At 47.0% G+C, this 19658-nt stretch overlaps 1 protein-coding gene across 1 annotated transcript; it reads left to right on the top strand.

Moving 5' to 3' along the window:
* Nucleotides 1-1368: 1368 nt before the first annotated feature.
* LOC134455380 (tripartite motif-containing protein 16-like) lies at nt 1369-17763 on the top strand. The gene is made up of 6 exons (XM_063206403.1): nt 1369-1997; nt 2499-2594; nt 2746-2979; nt 4926-5085; nt 16840-16899; nt 17240-17763. Exons 1-6 carry the CDS (start codon nt 1407-1409, stop codon nt 17761-17763), a joined length of 1665 nt encoding a protein of 554 aa, XP_063062473.1. The 5' UTR covers nt 1369-1406.
* Nucleotides 17764-19658: the final 1895 nt, after the last annotated feature.

The following is a 19658-nucleotide window of genomic DNA, read 5'->3' as shown; positions in this document are numbered from 1 at the left end:
GTGGACAGCCTCATCCCAAATGTCCTATAAACACTCTACTCAACCTTGTGGACAGCCTCATCCCAAATGTCCTATAAACACTCTCTAGTCTCTCCTCAGCCTTCTGGACAGCCTCATCAGGTCCTATAAACACTCTCTCTCCTCAGCCTTGTGGACAGCCTCATCCCAAATGTCCTATAAACACTCTCTCTCCTCAACCTTGTGGACAGCCTCATCCCAAATGTCCTATAAACACTCTCTCTCCTCAACCTTGTGGACAGCCTCATCCCAAATGTCCTATAAACACTCTCTCTCCTCAGCCTTCTGGACAGCCTCATCAGGTCCTATAAACACTCTCTCCTCAACCTTGTGGACAGCCTCATCCCAAATGAGTTGAAACAAGAGCTGCTAAAGGTCGACCGATATCATATTGACATATGACATTGACATATGTGTTAGGAATGGGATGGCAGTTCATATGGGAGTCAAGGCAGGTTAGCAAATACTTTTGATAATGTAATGTAGGCCTAGGCCAGGGGTCAGGAACCTATGGCTCGGGAGCCATATTGGGCTCTTTTGGGAACTGCATCTGGCTCTTACAGTACTTACGCTGTACTGCCAACAGTCCCTTGAAATACAGAATCATCCCGTATTTATAAATAAAATAATGTGTTCCTTATTGAGCAGAAACTGGACACGGGACGTTAAAATGCATTAAAATGTTGGAAATTACATCTTAGAAATACAATTTATACGGGGGGGGGGAGGACCCCCACACCCCCTTCTATAATATAATGAAGTTGACAGTTGTCAACCCTACCTGTTATCAATACAACTTAACTTGACAGTACGCTCTACAATTGTTGGGCATAATTGAAATACATGCTCTTAACTTTCACGCTTTTTTCACTTTCACTTAATTGTATTTTGGCGTTTATGGCTCTCTCCACCAAAAAGGTTCCTGACCCCTGGCCTAGGCCAACACACACACACACACACACACACACACACACACACACACACACACACACACACACACACACACACACACACACACACACACACACACACACACACACACACACACACACACACACACACACACACACACACGTTTATGCCTGTCAAAAGATAGAAAGCATAAAGTTACAAAACTACACTACATGCGTAGGGCAACTTGCCAACCTGAAGTTACTAAAATTGCAAACAATGCTGTAAATTGACACGAGCAGGGACAGATTACAACAGTCCAAAGGTTCTGTCATCCCTGTACATCCATGTGACTGGCTGCCTCCAGAGGCCACTCCCCCTGCTTAGGGCACGGCCCTTTTACACAGAAACGAAACTCAGCTCTTCCTCTTCCTGCTTTGCTGTTCTGCGAGGGAGAGATCACAAGCTGGTGTGAAAACCATTTACAGTAACAAAAAATGGCAAAGGCCAGTGTGTTATTAGCTCAAGATGAGTTCAGCTGTCCAATCTGTTTGGATCTCTTGAAGAATCCTGTAGGCATTCCCTGTGGACACAGTTTCTGTATGGATTGTATCTCAGGCTGCTGGGATCAAGAGGATCCAAAGGGAGTCTACAGCTGCCCACAGTGCAGACAGACTTTTACTCCAAGGCCAGTTCTGGCCAGAAACACAATGCTGGCTGACGTGGTGGAGAAGCTGAAACTTCTGGGACTCCAGTCTGCTGTTGCTGCCCACTGCTATGCTGAGCCTGGCGATGTGGAGTGTGACGTCTGCTCTGGGAGAAAGCGAAAGGCTGTCAAGTCCTGTCTGGTGTGTCTGTCCTCTTACTGTGAAACACACTTCAGAGCTCACAACGATCTCTTCCCAGGCAAGAAACACAAAGTGATTGACGCTGCTGGTAAACTGGAGGATCTGATCTGCTCTCGGCATGATAAACTGCTGGAGGTCTTCTGTCGCACTGATCAGACGTGCATATGCATGCTGTGTGTCATGGATGAACACAGTGGACATAAAACTGTTTCAGTCGCAACAGAGAGGACAGAGAAACAGGTGAGACGTGCTCTATTAAGTTGCAGTCTGGACACTCAGACATATGGTAAACATATGCATTGTTGCCAGGCCTGGAATTTCGTCATTTTGGCAAGGCCACTTGAGAGGGCATCAGAGAGGGCATCAAGGCACTGTGGCCTTATGCCAGATATATTTTCAAGGGCACAAGGCCAAAGTGGGAGGGCACGACGGCCATGGCCCTCAAGGCCCTCGCGAAATTCCTGCCCTGATTGTTGCCATCTGATTTACAGCCCAATAAAACAGCTTTAAGTTTATGACCTGCAATCAGTAAGAGCCATGGTTAGCTACGGTATAGGTGCATGAGAAATGTAGAGATGATGGGGACCAAAGACATTGTGCGCCTGCTGGTTAGCAGTATGGCCCTGTGATAGATAGACCATTCAGTTAAAAGGAACCAGTATCCAAACAAAACCATTGCATAATATTTTTAAATGTATGTTATTAATGTGGATATTTCAATATTTGGAATTATATTGTCAGAGAGAGCTGGGAGAGACACAGAGGAAATCTCAAGAGATCATCAAAGAAAAAGAAAAGCAATTCCAAGAGCTCAGACAGGCTGTGAAAACTCTTCAGGTAAGGACCCTTCATGTGATATACCAGACTGCTCTCTCTTGTTATTGCTCTGCCTACCATATTAAAATATATCTCGCAACAACACCCACCAGGAAACATCATGGAGAACAGAAATGTCTTAAGATGCAGTGTTGTCTTGTGTTTCCAACAGAGTTCTGCTGATGCAGCAGTGGAGAACAGTGAGAGGGTCTTCACTGAGATGATCCGCTCCATTGAGAAAAGACGCTCCGAGGCAACGAAGCTGATCAGAGATCAGGAGAGGGCGGATGTGAGTCGAGCTGAGGAACTCATGGAGACACTGGAACAGGAGATTGCTGAGCTGAAGAGGAGCATTGCTGAGCTGGAGCAGTTCTCACAAAGTGAAAATAACATCCAGTTTCTCAAGGTACTATGGCACTATATTTCATATGAATAAACTCTACTTAAATGTACACTGTTTCATTGTAGAGATTTGAAATTACAGGTTATGTTTTGCAGCCAAGTATGTTAGTCAAGCAAGGTATTGGTGCGCACATCTAAGATGCAGGTGCAGGACCAAAGGTGAGACTCGCATGTAAATCCACCATTTTAACACACTTGGCTGGAAATAAAGGTGGAATGTCCACACACTGCTCCCCTTTTTCTTTTTCTTTTCTTTTATCAAGTGAACGTTTTCGAGCGTTGTGCTCTTCACTAGACTAGCCACCCTCTAAACTAATGCTCCTTGCCAGATAAAACCCGATCACCTTGGGGGTTATGCCAACAAAAAATGAAACTAAACAGACAGACCGTAAGTTAACACAAAATCAAAAGAAAACAAAAACACAAGACAAGACAAGACAGCAGCACGACCTATACCCTGAGCAGTACAGGGTTAAAGGCCATGCTACCTGAAAAACAATCACATGTAAACTGCACAGCTAAGCTCACACATGTTTACATCAACCATTTGCTTCCGCATGTTCAAGTTAGCATTTTACAACTGCACTTGACAAGATTTAGATGAGCATAGAACATACCTGTAAGCAGGCCCAAGGTGGCTACATCAAAGCCAGGCCTTAGCCTGAGGCCCATGTGTGTGGCTACAGTACAGATAAATACAAACAGTCAATACACAAGACAACAAAATAAAGAAATGAATGAATGAATATAATGAAAGGACAACATACCCAAAGTGGCCAGTCTGGCACACACACTAAAGCAGCAGGAACTACCATGCTGTTGGCTCAGGGTTTTTAAAAGATGCATCTAGTGGCCATTGGTTAATTGCCCTGTAGTCGCCCCGCCTCTTTGTTACTGGAGGTAGGTAGGTAGTTACTGGGAAGGGCACAGCGAGGTAGCAGAAAGTGTCACCTGCTACATTTGTTTGTTTATTTTCTGGGATCTCAGTGGACGTTTAAATACTGTAAAGTAATCTACTGTAAAGTAAAGCACTGTAAAATAAACTTTAGTTGTGTACTTAACTATTTCACGATAGTGTGGATCTGAAGTAGCCTACAGTATGTTTGCACTGTGGCCTATATCTCTATTCTTGGGTAAAAACAAGTAGGCCCATACCTTTTGTCAGTATGTGCAGTGTTGGGAAAGTTACTCAAAAACTGTAATGCATTACTGATTACATGTTACTGTCTTTTCAAAATAATCCCTTACACTACAATATTACTATATTTAAAATGTAAGGCATTACACTACTTTTGGATTACTTTAGTTACTTTCGCCAAAAGAACTGTAGGCCTAAATATGGATCTGGCTATTTATTACAGTGTAAATCAAGCTCATGAGTCATGACTTTTTCATCTCCAACCTAGGTGTTTTTAGCAGCATGCAGACTAAACACTACCAGGCTCAGGAATAGCTTCTTTTTGACCCACCACACTAAATACCACTAAAATACAGGTCATTGTAATGCATTTGTAACTGAAGTTATTTTGCAGTGTAACTAGGTAAATATTACCGATTTTTGCTCAGTAATGCCTTACATTACTGCATTACAGCAAAAAGTAATACATTACAGTAATTAATTACTTTTGTAATGCATTACCTCCCAACACTGAGTATGTGCATCATTAATGTATAGCCTAACAAGACTTGAACATGACATTTGGTGTGTCACAGGATGTGCAGACACATCTGAACTATAATATACAGTATGATGGGAAAGAGTGTGTGTAACTATGTGTATGAAGTGCATATACACACAATTTTAGTCTTAAAAAAAAACAAAAAATCCCGGCCCGCGACTTCATTAAAGATTGTGATTTTGGCCCTCAGTCAATTTGAGTTTGACACCCCTGATCTAGATGTATTTCTGAACACTCTACTCATTGATTATGTATCTTTTGCATCTCATAGAGTTTCCAGTCTCTGTGTGCCTCCACTACATCTGACAAGTCATCTACGTGCTCAGTGCATACAGATGTGCTTTTTGAGAGAGTGAGTGACGGCCTCACTCTGCTCCAAGACAAACTGCAGGATGTGCTCCACCAGGGACTACAGGACATTGTGAAAACTGGTACGTCTCATAGTCGTGGAAATCATTTATCACTTAACATCATTGGCAAAGCAAATTGGTGCTTTAATATTGGATGGGGGGGCCCTTTCAGATGACTTTGTCCTGGGCCCAGCAAAAGCTGTCAGCGGCCCTGACTGGTGTTAACCTTTCCTGATGTTATCCCGACCGTAGTCAGAATGTCAGGGGAATTACTTTTATCTCGAGAAGAAACTCCAGGGCCGAAGGACCGTAGTGTCCTTCGGGGTTAACTCCCTACCGTTACAAGTATAAACACACGGGGAGGGTAACTTCATGAGGCTCCTTTTTAACCGGTTTATTGCACCAACATAACCTCACGACCGCTCCGATTGCCGCCCTGACTGCATACAAAAACTTCTCCCGCTAGCTTCAGCCTTCCTATCTCCTCAAGCCCCGCCCGCGCATGCGCACAACGCCTCCCATGGCATATTTTACAACACTACCCCCACTCTGGATAGCAATTACTCATAATTCTAATCCAGTACAGTAGCATACATTTCAGTCCTCATTACTTCACACAAATCAAAAGACATAACAAACCATTTCTAGGAAAATGTCATGAGGCAAAGTCCTGGCAAGGCACATAATAAATGAGGGCATTACAGTTACCATTTAAGTAATAATGCATGTACGTCGACCAATAGCAGTGATGCACAGTCCCCACACTACCTAGGCAACCGGAGCATAAACACATCAATGAAAAGTGAACAACAAAAATTGTCAACAGCAACAATTTTCTTTTTCTTAAAAGTCTCTGTTTCTTTTTCTTTTTATTCAGTCCTTCATGTACTTTTCTAATCTAGGGGTCGGGGTGGACTACCCGGGTCCCCAAGCCGTGTAGGGTTTTATTCTGCCCTGGTTCACAACGGCTTTCTTTCTAGTCAACCCATTCTCCAAACCTGACTGGAGATCTTCGTCGGCGCCTCAGCCTTTGAGAGCGCTGTTCCGGCAGCTGCGCCGTGGCTTCACCCCCACTATCTGCAGCGTCGTCCTCTGGTGAGCCGGTAGGAGGAAGTGAACCGGCCGCCGCAGAGTCGTCTCCCGCTGTACCCAGGACCGACTCCTGGTCCCCGCTGGAGAACAGGTCAGTGAGGTCCAGCGCCACAGAGTCTGTGGCCACAGGCGGAGGGGGAACCTCCACCGGCGTCCATGCCTGGGCCTGCTCCATGACCCAAGCGTTATCCAGTGGATCACGACTCCGGTAGGCCTTCAGCTGATCGTGGTGAACCACTTTCACTTTGGTCTTTGGACCTTTTTGGATGCGATACACTAGGTCGTCCAGCTGTCCCAGGACGAAGTAAGGTCCTTCATAGGACGGAAGGAACTTCCTGACCTTGTTCTTGACTCTCCGTGTGCCCTTTATGAGGTACCACACGGCGTCTCCAATGCAATATTGAGTGCGGCAGCAGTTTTTGTCATATTGTCTCTTTGCACGCTCTACTGACTCCCCAAGTGCATCCCTAGCTATCTGGTGTGCCAGCTCCAGTCGCTCACGGAGACGCTGGACATACTCAGGGGCAGTGGGAGCATCTTCTGGGTCAGGAGGGAGGCCGGTCACCAGGTCGGCCGGCTCACACACCTCCCGGCCAAACATCATGAAATTTGGGCTAAGTCCGGTTGCACTGTGCCTGGTGGCCCTGTAGGCCATGACTGCGTAAGGAATCATCAGATCCCAATCCCAGTGGCAACGCTCGGCAGTTGTGGCTAGGATCTTCTGTAGGGTGGAGTTGAAACGCTCCACTTGGCCATCCGACTGTGGTCGGAATGGGGTGGTTCGCGTCTTCTCAACCCCAAACAGAGCGCACATCTTCTGGAACACTTCAGATTCAAAATTTCTGCCTTGGTCGCTGTGGATAGTATGGGGGGCGCCAAAGCGGCACACCCACTGGGAGGCTAGTACTTCGGCAACAGTCTCTGCTTTTTCATTGGGCAGAGGGAAAGCCTCCACCCATTTCATAGAATAATCCTGGATGACGAGCACATAGCTGTTTCTGCGCTCCGTTTCATTCAGCGGCCCCATGATGTCCAGAGCTACCCGCTCCATCGGGGCTCCGACTCTGACAGTTCCCATGGGAGCCTGGGGTGTTTTACGGGCCCTTGCTTTGGATGCACAGCTTTTGCAAGTCAGACACCTGAGGCTGACATCTGCCCGCATCTGGTACCAGTAGTATCGTGTCTGAAGTCGCGTCACCATGCGCTCTGTTCCAAAGTGACCACCAACAGGCCCTTCATGCATCTGTCTCTTGACATCCGACCAGAATACTCGTGGTAGTATCACTTGAGGATAGAACTGGGCACCATCCAAACAGTAAAACCGCCTAAACAGGATGCCACCTCGGACGAAAAGGCGCCTCCACTGACTCCAGTAGGCTTTAGCGGCTGGGCTATGTGCCGAGATGGTTGTCCATGGAGGCCGTTCTCCACCAGCCTCCAGCCATGCCTTGATAGGAGATATGTCTGGGTCAAACTCCTGCGCGGCTTGTAACTCTTGGGCGGACCAACCACCGAATTGGGGGGTGTCGGGAGATGTTGCGTCTACCCCCACTGCACTCGCCCTTACGGTTACATGCCTGCCCACCCCCACTGGCGTTTGCACTGTTTGGATTTGTGCGGAGTCCAGGTCGCACTGTACGCCCTGGTGGCAGACGTTTCTTGGATAGAGAGATGGGCCTGGCAGTTGACATGGGCATGACTGCCTACAGGGTGGACGGGAGAGACTGTCTGCATGAGTAGAATTTCCAGCATTCGTAGCATTACAGGGTCTAGAAAATTTGTTTTGTGTTTCAAATTGAAGGTTGTGATGAGCTCTATTTATGCACCAAAAAGAAATCAACAGAAATCAACCTATATTGAATAAAACAACAAAGACCTAGCTCAGAAGTTGGTATCAGTGTTGGAGCCAAAAGGGCATTTACACCTATGTCTTAGATAGGCTTAAGGGGGATTCATACTTGGCGTGACTGGTGTAAGTCTCCTTCATACTTCACTCGCGACCTCACTCGCGACCTCACTCGCGCCATCACGTGACCCAAAATGACGTCACATGCCGTGGCGCGAGCTGCCGTGTCGCGACGTCGTGCACCCCACATTTTTTGTAACATGTCGTGCGCCACCAGCGACCATGCAGGTAGGCAGACAAAGCAGGAGTTGCGAAGAGAGGCTACAACTACTGTAGGCTACTACAGAATGGATCCTGCACCATTTTGAGGATAATAAAATGTCATAGAGAGTTATTTTATCTTCTCTCTTAAATGTTCAGTGAAACAATTGTTTACTTTGTTCAGAAGCACGTTGTGTTCAGCGATCTATTTATAAATTCTGCCACCAGAAAAATGCTCTCACGTGGTCTTGGAATGATCTGGCAATGTAGGCTACAACAAAAAAATATATGTTTCAATGTGGTAAGTCACAAGTCAGACGTTCAGTAGCCCTACAGCAGCCGTGTTTGGCTTTCTATTTTATACATCCGTAGAACTCAAGCTGCCGTTTCTCTCATGAACAGCAGAGGGCACTTCCGACAATGCGAGCGAAAGCCTTCTGAAGTATGAATAGTCTGTCGCAAGTGATGACGTCATTAATGGTTCTCGCGCCACACGCGACAAAATGCGCACGTGAAGTATGCAGAGCCCTTTAGAATGCAGCCGGCCCGGGCGATGGACGATGTTGAAGTCATATTCACCAAGTCTCTCGAGCCACCTAGCCAGCTGGCCCTCAGGCTCCCTCATCTTGGTCAGCCAGCGGAGACTGCTGTGGTCGGTACGGACAGTGAATGACCGCCCCAGGAGGTACTGGCGGAAATGTGATGTGAACTCTACAACTGCTAGCAACTCTCGGCGGGTGGTGCAATAATTCTGCTCAGTTTTGGACAGACGACGACTCCCGTAGGCCAGCACCCGCTCTCGCCCTTACGGTTACATGCCTGCCCACCCCCACTGGCGTTTGCACTGTTTGGATTTGTGCGGAGTCCAGGTCGCACTGTACGCCCTGGTGGCAGACGTTTCTTGGATAGAGAGATGGGCCTGGCAGTTGACATGGGCATGACTGCCTACAGGGTGGACGGGAGAGACTGTCTGCATGAGTAGAATTTCCAGCATTCGTAGCATTACAGGGTCTAGAAAATTTGTTTTGTGTTTCAAATTGAAGGTTGTGATGAGCTCTATTTATGCACCAAAAAGAAATCAACAGAAATCAACCTATATTGAATAAAACAACAAAGACCTAGCTCAGAAGTTGGTATCAGTGTTGGAGCCAAAAGGGCATTTACACCTATGGCTTAGATAGGCTTAAGGGGGATTCATACTTGGCGTGACTGGTGTAAGTCTCCTTCATACTTCACTCGCGACCTCACTCGCGACCTCACTCGCGCCATCACGTGACCCAAAATGACGTCACATGCCGTGGCGCGAGCTGCCGTGTCGCGACGTCGTGCACCCCACATTTTTTGTAACATGTCGTGCGCCACCAGCGACCATGCAGGTAGGCAGACAAAGCAGGAGTTGCGAAGAGAGGCTACAACTACTGTAGGCTACTACAGAATGGATCCTGCACCATTTTGAGGATAATAAAATGTCATAGAGAGTTATTTTATCTTCTCTCTTAAATGTTGTTCAGTGAAACAATTGTTTACTTTGTTCAGAAGCACGTTGTGTTCGGCGATATATTTAAAAAATTCTGCCGCCAGAACAATGCTCTCACGTGGTCTTGGAATGATCTGGCAATGTAGGCTACAACAAAAAAATATATGTTTCAATGTGGTAAGTCACAAGTCAGACGTTCAGTAGCCCTACAGCAGCCGTGTTTGGCTTTCTATTTTATACATCCGTAGAACTCATGCTGCCGTTTCTCTCATGAACAGCAGAGGGCACTTCCGACAATGCGAGCGAAAGCCTTCTGAAGTATGAATAGTCTGTCGCAAGTGATGACGTCATTAATGGTTCTCGCGCCACACGCGACAAAATGCGCACGTGAAGTATGCAGAGCCCTTTAGAATGCAGCCGGCCCGGGCGATGGACGATGTTGAAGTCATATTCACCAAGTCTCTCGAGCCACCTAGCCAGCTGGCCCTCAGGCTCCCTCATCTTGGTCAGCCAGCGGAGACTGCTGTGGTCGGTACGGACAGTGAATGACCGCCCAGGAGGTACTGGCGGAAATGTGATGTGAACTCTACAACTGCTAGCAACTCTCGGCGGGTGGTGCAATAATTCTGCTCAGTTTTGGACAGACGACGACTCCCGTAGGCCAGCACCCGCTCTCGCCCTTACGGTTACATGCCTGCCCACCCCCACTGGCGTTTGCACTGTTTGGATTTGTGCGGAGTCCAGGTCGCACTGTACGCCCTGGTGGCAGACGTTTCTTGGATAGAGAGATGGGCCTGGCAGTTGACATGGGCATGACTGCCTACAGGGTGGACGGGAGAGACTGTCTGCATGAGTAGAATTTCCAGCATTCGTAGCATTACAGGGTCTAGAAAATTTGTTTTGTGTTTCAAATTGAAGGTTGTGATGAGCTCTATTTATGCACCAAAAAGAAATCAACAGAAATCAACCTATATTGAATAAAACAACAAAGACCTAGCTCAGAAGTTGGTATCAGTGTTGGAGCCAAAAGGGCATTTACACCTATGGCTTAGATAGGCTTAAGGGGGATTCATACTTGGCGTGACTGGTGTAAGTCTCCTTCATACTTCACTCGCGACCTCACTCGCGACCTCACTCGCGCCATCACGTGACCCAAAATGACGTCACATGCCGTGGCGCGAGCTGCCGTGTCGCGACGTCGTGCACCCCACATTTTTTGTAACATGTCGTGCGCCACCAGCGACCATGCAGGTAGGCAGACAAAGCAGGAGTTGCGAAGAGAGGCTACAACTACTGTAGGCTACTACAGAATGGATCCTGCACCATTTTGAGGATAATAAAATGTCATAGAGAGTTATTTTATCTTCTCTCTTAAATGTTGTTCAGTGAAACAATTGTTTACTTTGTTCAGAAGCACGTTGTGTTCGGCGATATATTTAAAAAATTCTGCCGCGAGAACAATGCTCTCACATGGTCTTGGAATGATCTGGCAATGTAGGCTACAACAAAAAAATATATGTTTCAATGTGGTAAGTCACAAGTCAGACGTTCAGTAGCCCTACAGCAGCCGTGTTTGGCTTTCTATTTTATACATCCGTAGAAAAAATGCTGCCGTTTCTCTCATGAACAGCAGAGGGCACTTCCGACAATGCGAGCGAAAGCCTTCTGAAGTATGAATAGTCTGTCGCAAGTGATGACGTCATTAATGGTTCTCGCGCCACACGCGACAAAATGCGCACGTGAAGTATGCAGAGCCCTTTAGAATGCAGCCGGCCCGGGCGATGGACGATGTTGAAGTCATATTCACCAAGTCTCTCGAGCCACCTAGCCAGCTGGCCCTCAGGCTCCCTCATCTTGGTCAGCCAGCGGAGACTGCTGTGGTCGGTACGGACAGTGAATGACCGCCCCAGGAGGTACTGGCGGAAATGTGATGTGAACTCTACAACTGCTAGCAACTCTCGGCGGGTGGTGCAATAATTTTGCTCAGTTTTGGACAGACGACGACTCCCGTAGGCCAGCACCCGCTCTCTGCCCTTACGGTTACATGCCTGCCCACCCCCACTGGCGTTTGCACTGTTTGGATTTGTGCGGAGTCCAGGTCGCACTGTACGCCCTGGTGGCAGACGTTTCTTGGATAGAGAGATGGGCCTGGCAGTTGACATGGGCATGACTGCCTACAGGGTGGACGGGAGAGACTGTCTGCATTAGTAGAATTTCCAGCATTCGTAGCATTACAGGGTCTAGAAAATTTGTTTTGTGTTTCAAATTGAAGGTTGTGATGAGCTCTATTTATGCACCAAAAAGAAATCAACAGAAATCAACCTATATTGAATAAAACAACAAAGACCTAGCTCAGAAGTTGGTATCAGTGTTGGAGCCAAAAGGGCATTCACACCTATGTCTTAGATAGGCTTAAGGGGGATTCATACTTGGCGTGACTGGTGTAAGTCTCCTTCATACTTCACTCGCGACCTCACTCGCGACCTCACTCGCGCCATCACGTGACCCAAAATGACGTCACATGCCGTGGCGTGAGCTGCCGTGTCGCGACGTCGTGCACCCCACATTTTTTGTAACATGTCGTGCGCCACCAGCGACCATGCAGGTAGGCAGACAAAGCAGGAGTTGCGAAGAGAGGCTACAACTACTGTAGGCTACTACAGAATGGATCCTGCACCATTTTGAGGATAATAAAATGTCATAGAGAGTTATTTTATCTTCTCTCTTAAATGTTGTTCAGTGAAACAATTGTTTACTTTGTTCAGAAGCACGTTGTGTTCGGCGATATATTTAAAAAATTCTGCCGCCAGAACAATGCTCTCACGTGGTCTTGGAATGATCTGGCAATGTAGGCTACAACAAAAAAATATATGTTTCAATGTGGTAAGTCACAAGTCAGACGTTCAGTAGCCCTACAGCAGCCGTGTTTGGCTTTCTATTTTATACATCCGTAGAACTCATGCTGCCGTTTCTCTCATGAACAGCAGAGGGCACTTCCGACAATGCGAGCGAAAGCCTTCTGAAGTATGAATAGTCTGTCGCAAGTGATGACGTCATTAATGGTTCTCGCGCCACACGCGACAAAATGCGCACGTGAAGTATGCAGAGCCCTTTAGAGTGCAGTCGGCCCGGGCGATGGACGATGTTGAAGTCATATTCACCAAGTCTCTCGAGCCACCTAGCCAGCTGGCCCTCAGGCTCCCTCATCTTGGTCAGCCAGCGGAGACTGCTGTGGTCGGTACGGACAGTGAATGACCGCCCCAGGAGGTACTGGCGGAAATGTGATGTGAACTCTACAACTGCTAGCAACTTTCGGCCGGTGGTGCAATAATTCTGCTCAGTTTTGGACAGACGACGACTCCCGTAGGCCAGCACCCGCTCTCTGCCTAGCTGTACTTGAGAAAGAACAGCACCGATGCCAACATCACTCGCGTCCGTATCCAGGACCATGTTCCCTTGGTCCAACGGGTAGCCCAAGACCGGAGCGGTGGTCAGTAGGCGCTTGAGTTGGTCGAAGGCTTGTTGACATTCAGCAGTCCAATGGAATCGAGCATATTTCTTGGTCAATGCATGGAGGGGTCCAGCCACTGTTGCGAAATCTTGGACAAATCGTCGGTAGTACGATGCTAACCCGACGAACTGGCGAACTTCCTGAACTGAAGTGGGCGTAGGCCATTCCTGTACCTTCTGTACCTTGGCGGGGTCCGAAGCCACCCCTTCTTCGGAGACTACATGCCCCAGGTAAGCTACCTGTCGTCGGAAGAGGCAACATTTCGCTGGCTTCAGTTTCAAGTTCGCTTGTAGCAGCCTATCGAAGACTTGACTGAGACGGTGCAACATCTCGGGCACGTTGCGGCCTAGCACTATTATGTCGTCCAAATAGACGAGACACTGCATGCCGGCTAACACCCGGTCCATTAAACGTTGAAATGTTGCCGGAGCGTTGCATAACCCGAACGGCATGACATTCCATTCAAACAGACCGTTTCTTGTGCAGAAAGCAGCAGCTCGACGGGCTCGTGGCGTCAGTTCAACCTGCCAGTATCCAGACGCGAGGTCCAGCGTGCTGAACCACTTGGCAGTGGAGAGGGTGTCAAGGGTGTCCTGGATCCGGGGCAGCGGGTAGGCGTCCTTAATAGTGCAGTCGTTCAGTGCCTGGTAGTCGACGCAGAGGCGGTAAGTTCCATCCTTCTTACGTACCATCACGAGGGGTGAGGCCCAGCTGCTGTTGCTACGGCGTGCCACACCGGCCTCCAGGCCTTGTTCTATCTGCTGGTCAGCATCCCGCTGCTTCTCCCATGCCATGCGACGGGGCTGCTGCTTCACCGCGGCTCCTGGCCGGACCATGATGTCATGTTGTACAAGGCTGGTACGGCCAAGGTCAGTAGGCCCTGTGGAGAACACTGTGCTGTACTTACATAAAAGTTGGGCGAGCTGGGGTTGCTGTTCTTGGTCAAGCTCAGCTGCACTTTGGTTGTAAAGTTCTCTCAGGTGCAGGGGGATATCGCTGTGCTCTGGCAGTTCGGCCATGGCCGTGGTGGCGCTGGGTGGTAGAGCGTGCGCAGGCTGGAGGACGCCAGCAATAGCACCCTTCCTGATGGTGACAGGAGCATTGCCCGGGTTGAATACACGGAGAGGCACACCTTTAGCATGTTGGGCTTGGAGCAGCACACGAGCAACCAGCACTTTGTGTCTCCCTACGAAACCCCTGGTAGGGGTGAGCATCACCTCCCCTTCCACACGCCGTTTAACAGGGATTTTGCCTCTTATGACATACTCCACTCCGGCCTCCACCACCACCGTCCGAGAGACTCTTACAGCCTGGATCTTGGGCTGGCTCACGGTGTTGAAATATGGCACTTCCTCGCCAAAGAGGATGATGCGGTTGGTGCCAAAGTCGAGGCGCGCCTGGGCTTGAGTGAGGAATGGATGGCCCAGGAGGGCCTCTTCGCCAGCAATGTCGGCCACCAGGAAGTTCACGCACCAGGAAGTTCACGCTCACCTGCCGGTTGTTGATCTGGACAAGGAGTTGAACCTCCCCGGTCACTGGAACATCGCCTGGCCCAACCCCCAACAGCGTCTTCACCGTGGATGGCTGAAGTGCAGGCCTAACTTCTGGGTGAATGGCATTGTAACAGTGCAAGGGAAGCACACTCGTCCGGGCCCCGCTGTCCAGAACAGCACAGACGTCCAACTCATACATCATCAAATGGATGTTCATCTCTTGGCCGTGGGTTTTGAAATGGAGGACAGTAGGCTCGGAGCCCTCGCGGGAGGCATTTGTGTACTGGTGAGTTGCCCGGTTCGTTTTCCTGGGAGAGGGACAATGTCTCTGAATGTGCCCGATGCCTGAGCAGTTGTGGCAGCGAATCTCCTCCCATTTAGCATTTTTAAATGTTTTACGGGGGGTTGCTCGATGAAACTCATGGCTAACTGGCCTACTGTTGGCCCCTGGAATGGCTGTGAGGATATCAGTCTCCCCGTCTTCCACTCTTTCTCTGACCATAGCGGTGGTACGGGGTTTTCTTTCGGGAGGGCCCCGGGCTCCTGAGTGCATAAGGGCGGTGACATGTGATGCTGCTCGCTTAGTGGTTTCATAGCGGTGGGCAATGTCATAGGCCTTGGCTAAGGTCTGGGGTCGTTTTTCTAGCAGAATCTTTTCTTTGCACAATCTCTGCATCCCCTATGGCATGGGTGAAAACTTCAACACCTATTGTGTCTTGCTCTTCCTCAGTTCTATCGCAATATGCCACTGACACTTTGCCATATATATCGTCCCTTAACGAATGGAGAGCTTCGCCAGGCTTGCGAATGCGTTGTCTTAATTCAATAGCTACAGCAGCTGCATGCTCTGATGAGGGGCCATACGCATTTTCAACTTCCTCCACTAGGCGGCGATAGCCCCACTGAGTGGACCGGGGGTTCTTATGCACAATTGCCCCTGCGGCGCCCACTAGACAGAACTTTAACTGGATGGCCTTTGTCTTTTCAGTCCAGTGATTTGCTTTGGCGCAGCTCTCAAAACGGTGCTTGAACTCTGTCCATGGCGTGGTGCCATCATACTGGCCAGGACGGAGGGTGGGGATTCTTTCCCTAGTATCATGATCATCCTCACTCTCTGAGGAGGGTTGGTAGTGCACAGAGCGGGGGCGACGGGCATGCCTACTAGTTTGGCGCTGTTCACATTTTGGGGAAGGTGCCATTAATTGTACAGCTGGGCTGTCATCTTGTGCTGAATGTGCTTGGTCAGTGTCTTTGGATGCTTTAACATGGGCAGAGTGGGCCAGTGGCTTTGACTGTGGGACATGACAGGAAATGGGAGTGCTATGGACAAAACTCCCTGAATGGGCAGTGGCAAAGGGGTTTGAGCTGGGGTATGCAATAGTGGCTGTGAATGGTGTTTCCACCTGCCCATTGTCAGTATGATGCACGTGGGTGCAGGGTTGTTTGCACCGCACGTCAGCCTGCTGTCTCTCTACATCTGCCTTAAATGGATTAGTATCAGATAATTTCAGTGACTGAATTTGAATATAACTCGTTGCACTTGCATTTGGCATTTCCCCTTTGCATGAGAAGCTCTGTGTCTTGTGAACATTTTGGTTTACATTCATTTTTATTTCGTATTCACCTGCTGTAGTCATCGACATAGTTGGATTGGAGTGGCTAGTCACGTCGCTGCGTTTATGTTTACCTTCATTCACGTGTACCTGACCGGAGGCCGCCATGTTGTCTTCTTCGTGATTATAAAGTACCGGGAAAAGTTTATACAGTACTATGCCAACATCTCCGGTTTCCTGAGCTATTTTCCAGTATGCTCACCAAAGTTGCAGTGTAATAACTGTCCCTTCGTGGTCGCCAGTGTTAACCTTTCCTGATGTTATCCCGACCGTAGTCAGAATGTCAGGGGAATTACTTTTATCTCGAGAAGAAACTCCAGGGCCGAAGGACCGTAGTGTCCTTCGGGGTTAACTCCCTACCGTTACAAGTATAAACACACGGGGAGGGTAACTTCATGAGGCTCCTTTTTAACCGGTTTATTGCACCAACATCACCAACACCAACAAAACTTCTCCCGCTAGCTTCAGCCTTCCTATCTCCTCAAGCCCCACAACGCCTCCCATGGCATATCTTACAGGACTGGTATATTGTCTTTCAACAGGTGAACAAATCAGCATTTTCAGACCTTCAGAGCCTGTGACCAGAGATGATTTCCTAAAATGTAAGTAAAGCAGGCTCACAATTTTGCTAGATTATTCATACGATACAGTTCAGATGCATGAAAAGTGTGACATGTAGCTGGTCTGCCTACCTACTGTATCGTGCATTTCTCTAAATAAACATTGGCTGTGGTGGCTTATGATGGCAATTTGTATAGAGAGAGAGAGAGAGAGAGAGAGAGAGAGAGAGAGAGAGAGAGAGAGAGAGAGAGAGAGAGAGAGATCCACAGTTCCATTCCTAAAATGTTATTAAGTTTGTTTGTTTTACAGGACTAGTAGTATTCTGCTGTATGTTAAATATGATCACAATGAATAATTATGATTCTTAAACCCCCACTACAGATTCCTGTCAGCTGACTTTGGACCCCAACACGGCTTATTATGAGCTGATACTGTCTGAGGGAAACAGAGTTGTACAATTGGTTAATAAGAGGCACCCTTATCCTGACCATCCAGACAGATTTAGTAATGTATGTCAGGTGATGTGTTCAGAGGCTACGTCTACCAGGTGCTACTGGGAGGTTGAGTGGTCTGTAAATGTGTATATAGCTGTTTCATACAAGGGCCTGAAGAGGAAAGGAAGTGATACTGATGCATATCTTGGGCACAATACAAATTCCTGGGCACTGCTCTGCCATCCATCTGTGTTCCGCTTTTACCATAATAATAAAAATACAGATCTCCCTCATGCTCAGGCCTCTAGAATAGGAGTGTATGTGGATCACAGGGCAGGAGCTCTGAGCTTCTACAGTATCAATGCGAACACAGTGACTCTGCTGCACAAAGTTGAGACAACATTCACTGAGCCACTGTATCCTGCCTTTTTGCTCCAGTGTTATGACAGTAAAATCAAGTTGTGTCAGTAACAACAGACAGAATAGCACGTCTACAGTACATAATGTGAAACATTTATGAAACTGTTCAGCCATTGTACAATAATTTTGATGCTACGTATATCTATATACAACGTAATGACATAAAGAGCACAGAAGAGCACCTATTAAAAAAGGATGCTTTTACCTAGTCAACTCTTGATGTAACATTGGTTGCAGTGATATACTGTAGTCATGTGAGCAGAGGAACTATTAATGGAAAATCTAGCAATGTGCATGGACAAAAAAAATTGCAATTGCAAAATATTCTTCAGTCCAAAAGGGGGGATTGGAAACCGCTGAAGTAATGGGCTGCATGTGAAACAGTTATTCAATCTTTTTATAGTCATAAGATATTTTGAATAATTAAATTCCAGGGCCTATCTCTATTCCAGACCCTCCGTTGTCAATACAGTAGCACCTTTTCAGTCATCGGTACCCAGTGATGTTACTGTACTAGAACCAGTTGGTGTCATTTTTCATCTTCTTTCTTTCTTTTCCCTTTGGTTTAAAAGATGTTGAAATGAAAGTGCTGCTTCAAAAACTCTACCAGAGATCAAGTTGTACCAGAGATACCAGAGATAGCCGATGTAATAATTTTCCCAAACTTTGTCATACCACTGTATTTTTCTTCAGGTCATTGTGTGTGCATCCGGACGGGTGTGCATATGTGTTTCTGTTTATTATTATTAACATTTGGGAAGTTGGTCACATCATTGATAAGGGGATCTTTCTGGGCATTTCTGCAGTTACTCAATGCAACTCTCAAAATGAACTGGATTGCAAATAGCATGTAAGTGTTTTATCAGTCAAGTCAGGCTGAATGGAAGTATTCACCTGCTGTGTAGCCTTCATTGTGTGAGAAAAGCTGCATTGTTACTACTAATAAAAAATTGTGTTGTCTCAAAGATGGGATGTTTTTTTCTTTCTCTCTGAGAAGGGATAATTTCTGGACGTTTGATGTAAAAATTATTGAGGATATTACCACAGGATCCTTTGGTCATTAAAGAAAAAATTGTAAACGAAATGTTTAACTATTCATTCCAACCTGATCACCTTTGATTACAATCCAGAATGCTACAAAGTATTTCTTGAAATGCACTAATATGAATAAAAGCATCTGCTGTGTAATGTGATGAATATGTTATTGTTGACAACACACACGATAAAATGCAGCAAATCTTGCCTTTAGAATTCCCTGGGTGATATAGTGGAAAAGTTTGGACATACTGCATTTGTGAGTAATACCAGCCCAACCAACAAAACACATAGAATGCAAAGCACTTAGGGCTGGTTGCCTATGGGCATATAACAAAGATCAGCGCTCTTAGTTTGTCAGCTTTTTCAACCCTCATGACCTTACAGGTATGAAAATTAAATAGAAAAAGTACAAAACGGGTCTTTAATAATAAGCCACAGATATCTGAGCCCATACCAATGTGCTTATTAGCATACCAAAGGGTGTACTTGACCTATTGAGAAGAAGTGACATATTTAAACAGATTTTACTTAAAGGTTAGGCTTATGTGTTTCTGATGGGAAAATGCTTATACTAAACCAGTTTTGGAGAAGGACTAAAAGTTGAGAGGGCTATACGAAACTCCACAGTAACAGTCATGTGCATGCAAACACTACATGAACAAATACTGGGAACTGTGAGGAATCTAAAGAATAAATTACATTGTGATAAGAAATGTCAATCATTGCATTGACATGATTTTTCAATTGTGTGAATATGAAGTGACACATTAATCAAGGACCAGGTTTCAAATGTCACACTAAATATCTACTCAAAGCAAATGAATTGATAAAATAAATTTGAAAAGAAGTTTTTAAAAAGATATTTACTGTAGCTGCACATTTCAACTATTGTCCTTGTACAGTGCGTC

The sequence above is a fragment of the Engraulis encrasicolus genome, chromosome 9 (assembly GCF_034702125.1).
Source record: "Engraulis encrasicolus isolate BLACKSEA-1 chromosome 9, IST_EnEncr_1.0, whole genome shotgun sequence".
NCBI lineage: Eukaryota > Metazoa > Chordata > Actinopteri > Clupeiformes > Engraulidae > Engraulis > Engraulis encrasicolus.
This window is presented reverse-complemented; position numbering and strand designations above follow the sequence as displayed.

Excerpts from the sequence above, each read along its gene's own strand:
- LOC134455380 (XM_063206403.1), top strand. The coding sequence starts at position 1,407 with ATGGCAAAGGCCAGTGTGTTATTAGCTCAAGATGAGTTCAGCTGTCCA. Across the intron at positions 1,998-2,498 it reads CAGAGAGGACAGAGAAACAG|AGAGAGCTGGGAGAGACACA; the intron begins GTGAGACGTGCT and ends TTATATTGTCAG. Across the intron at positions 16,900-17,239 it reads CAGAGATGATTTCCTAAAAT|ATTCCTGTCAGCTGACTTTG; the intron begins GTAAGTAAAGCA and ends CCCCCACTACAG.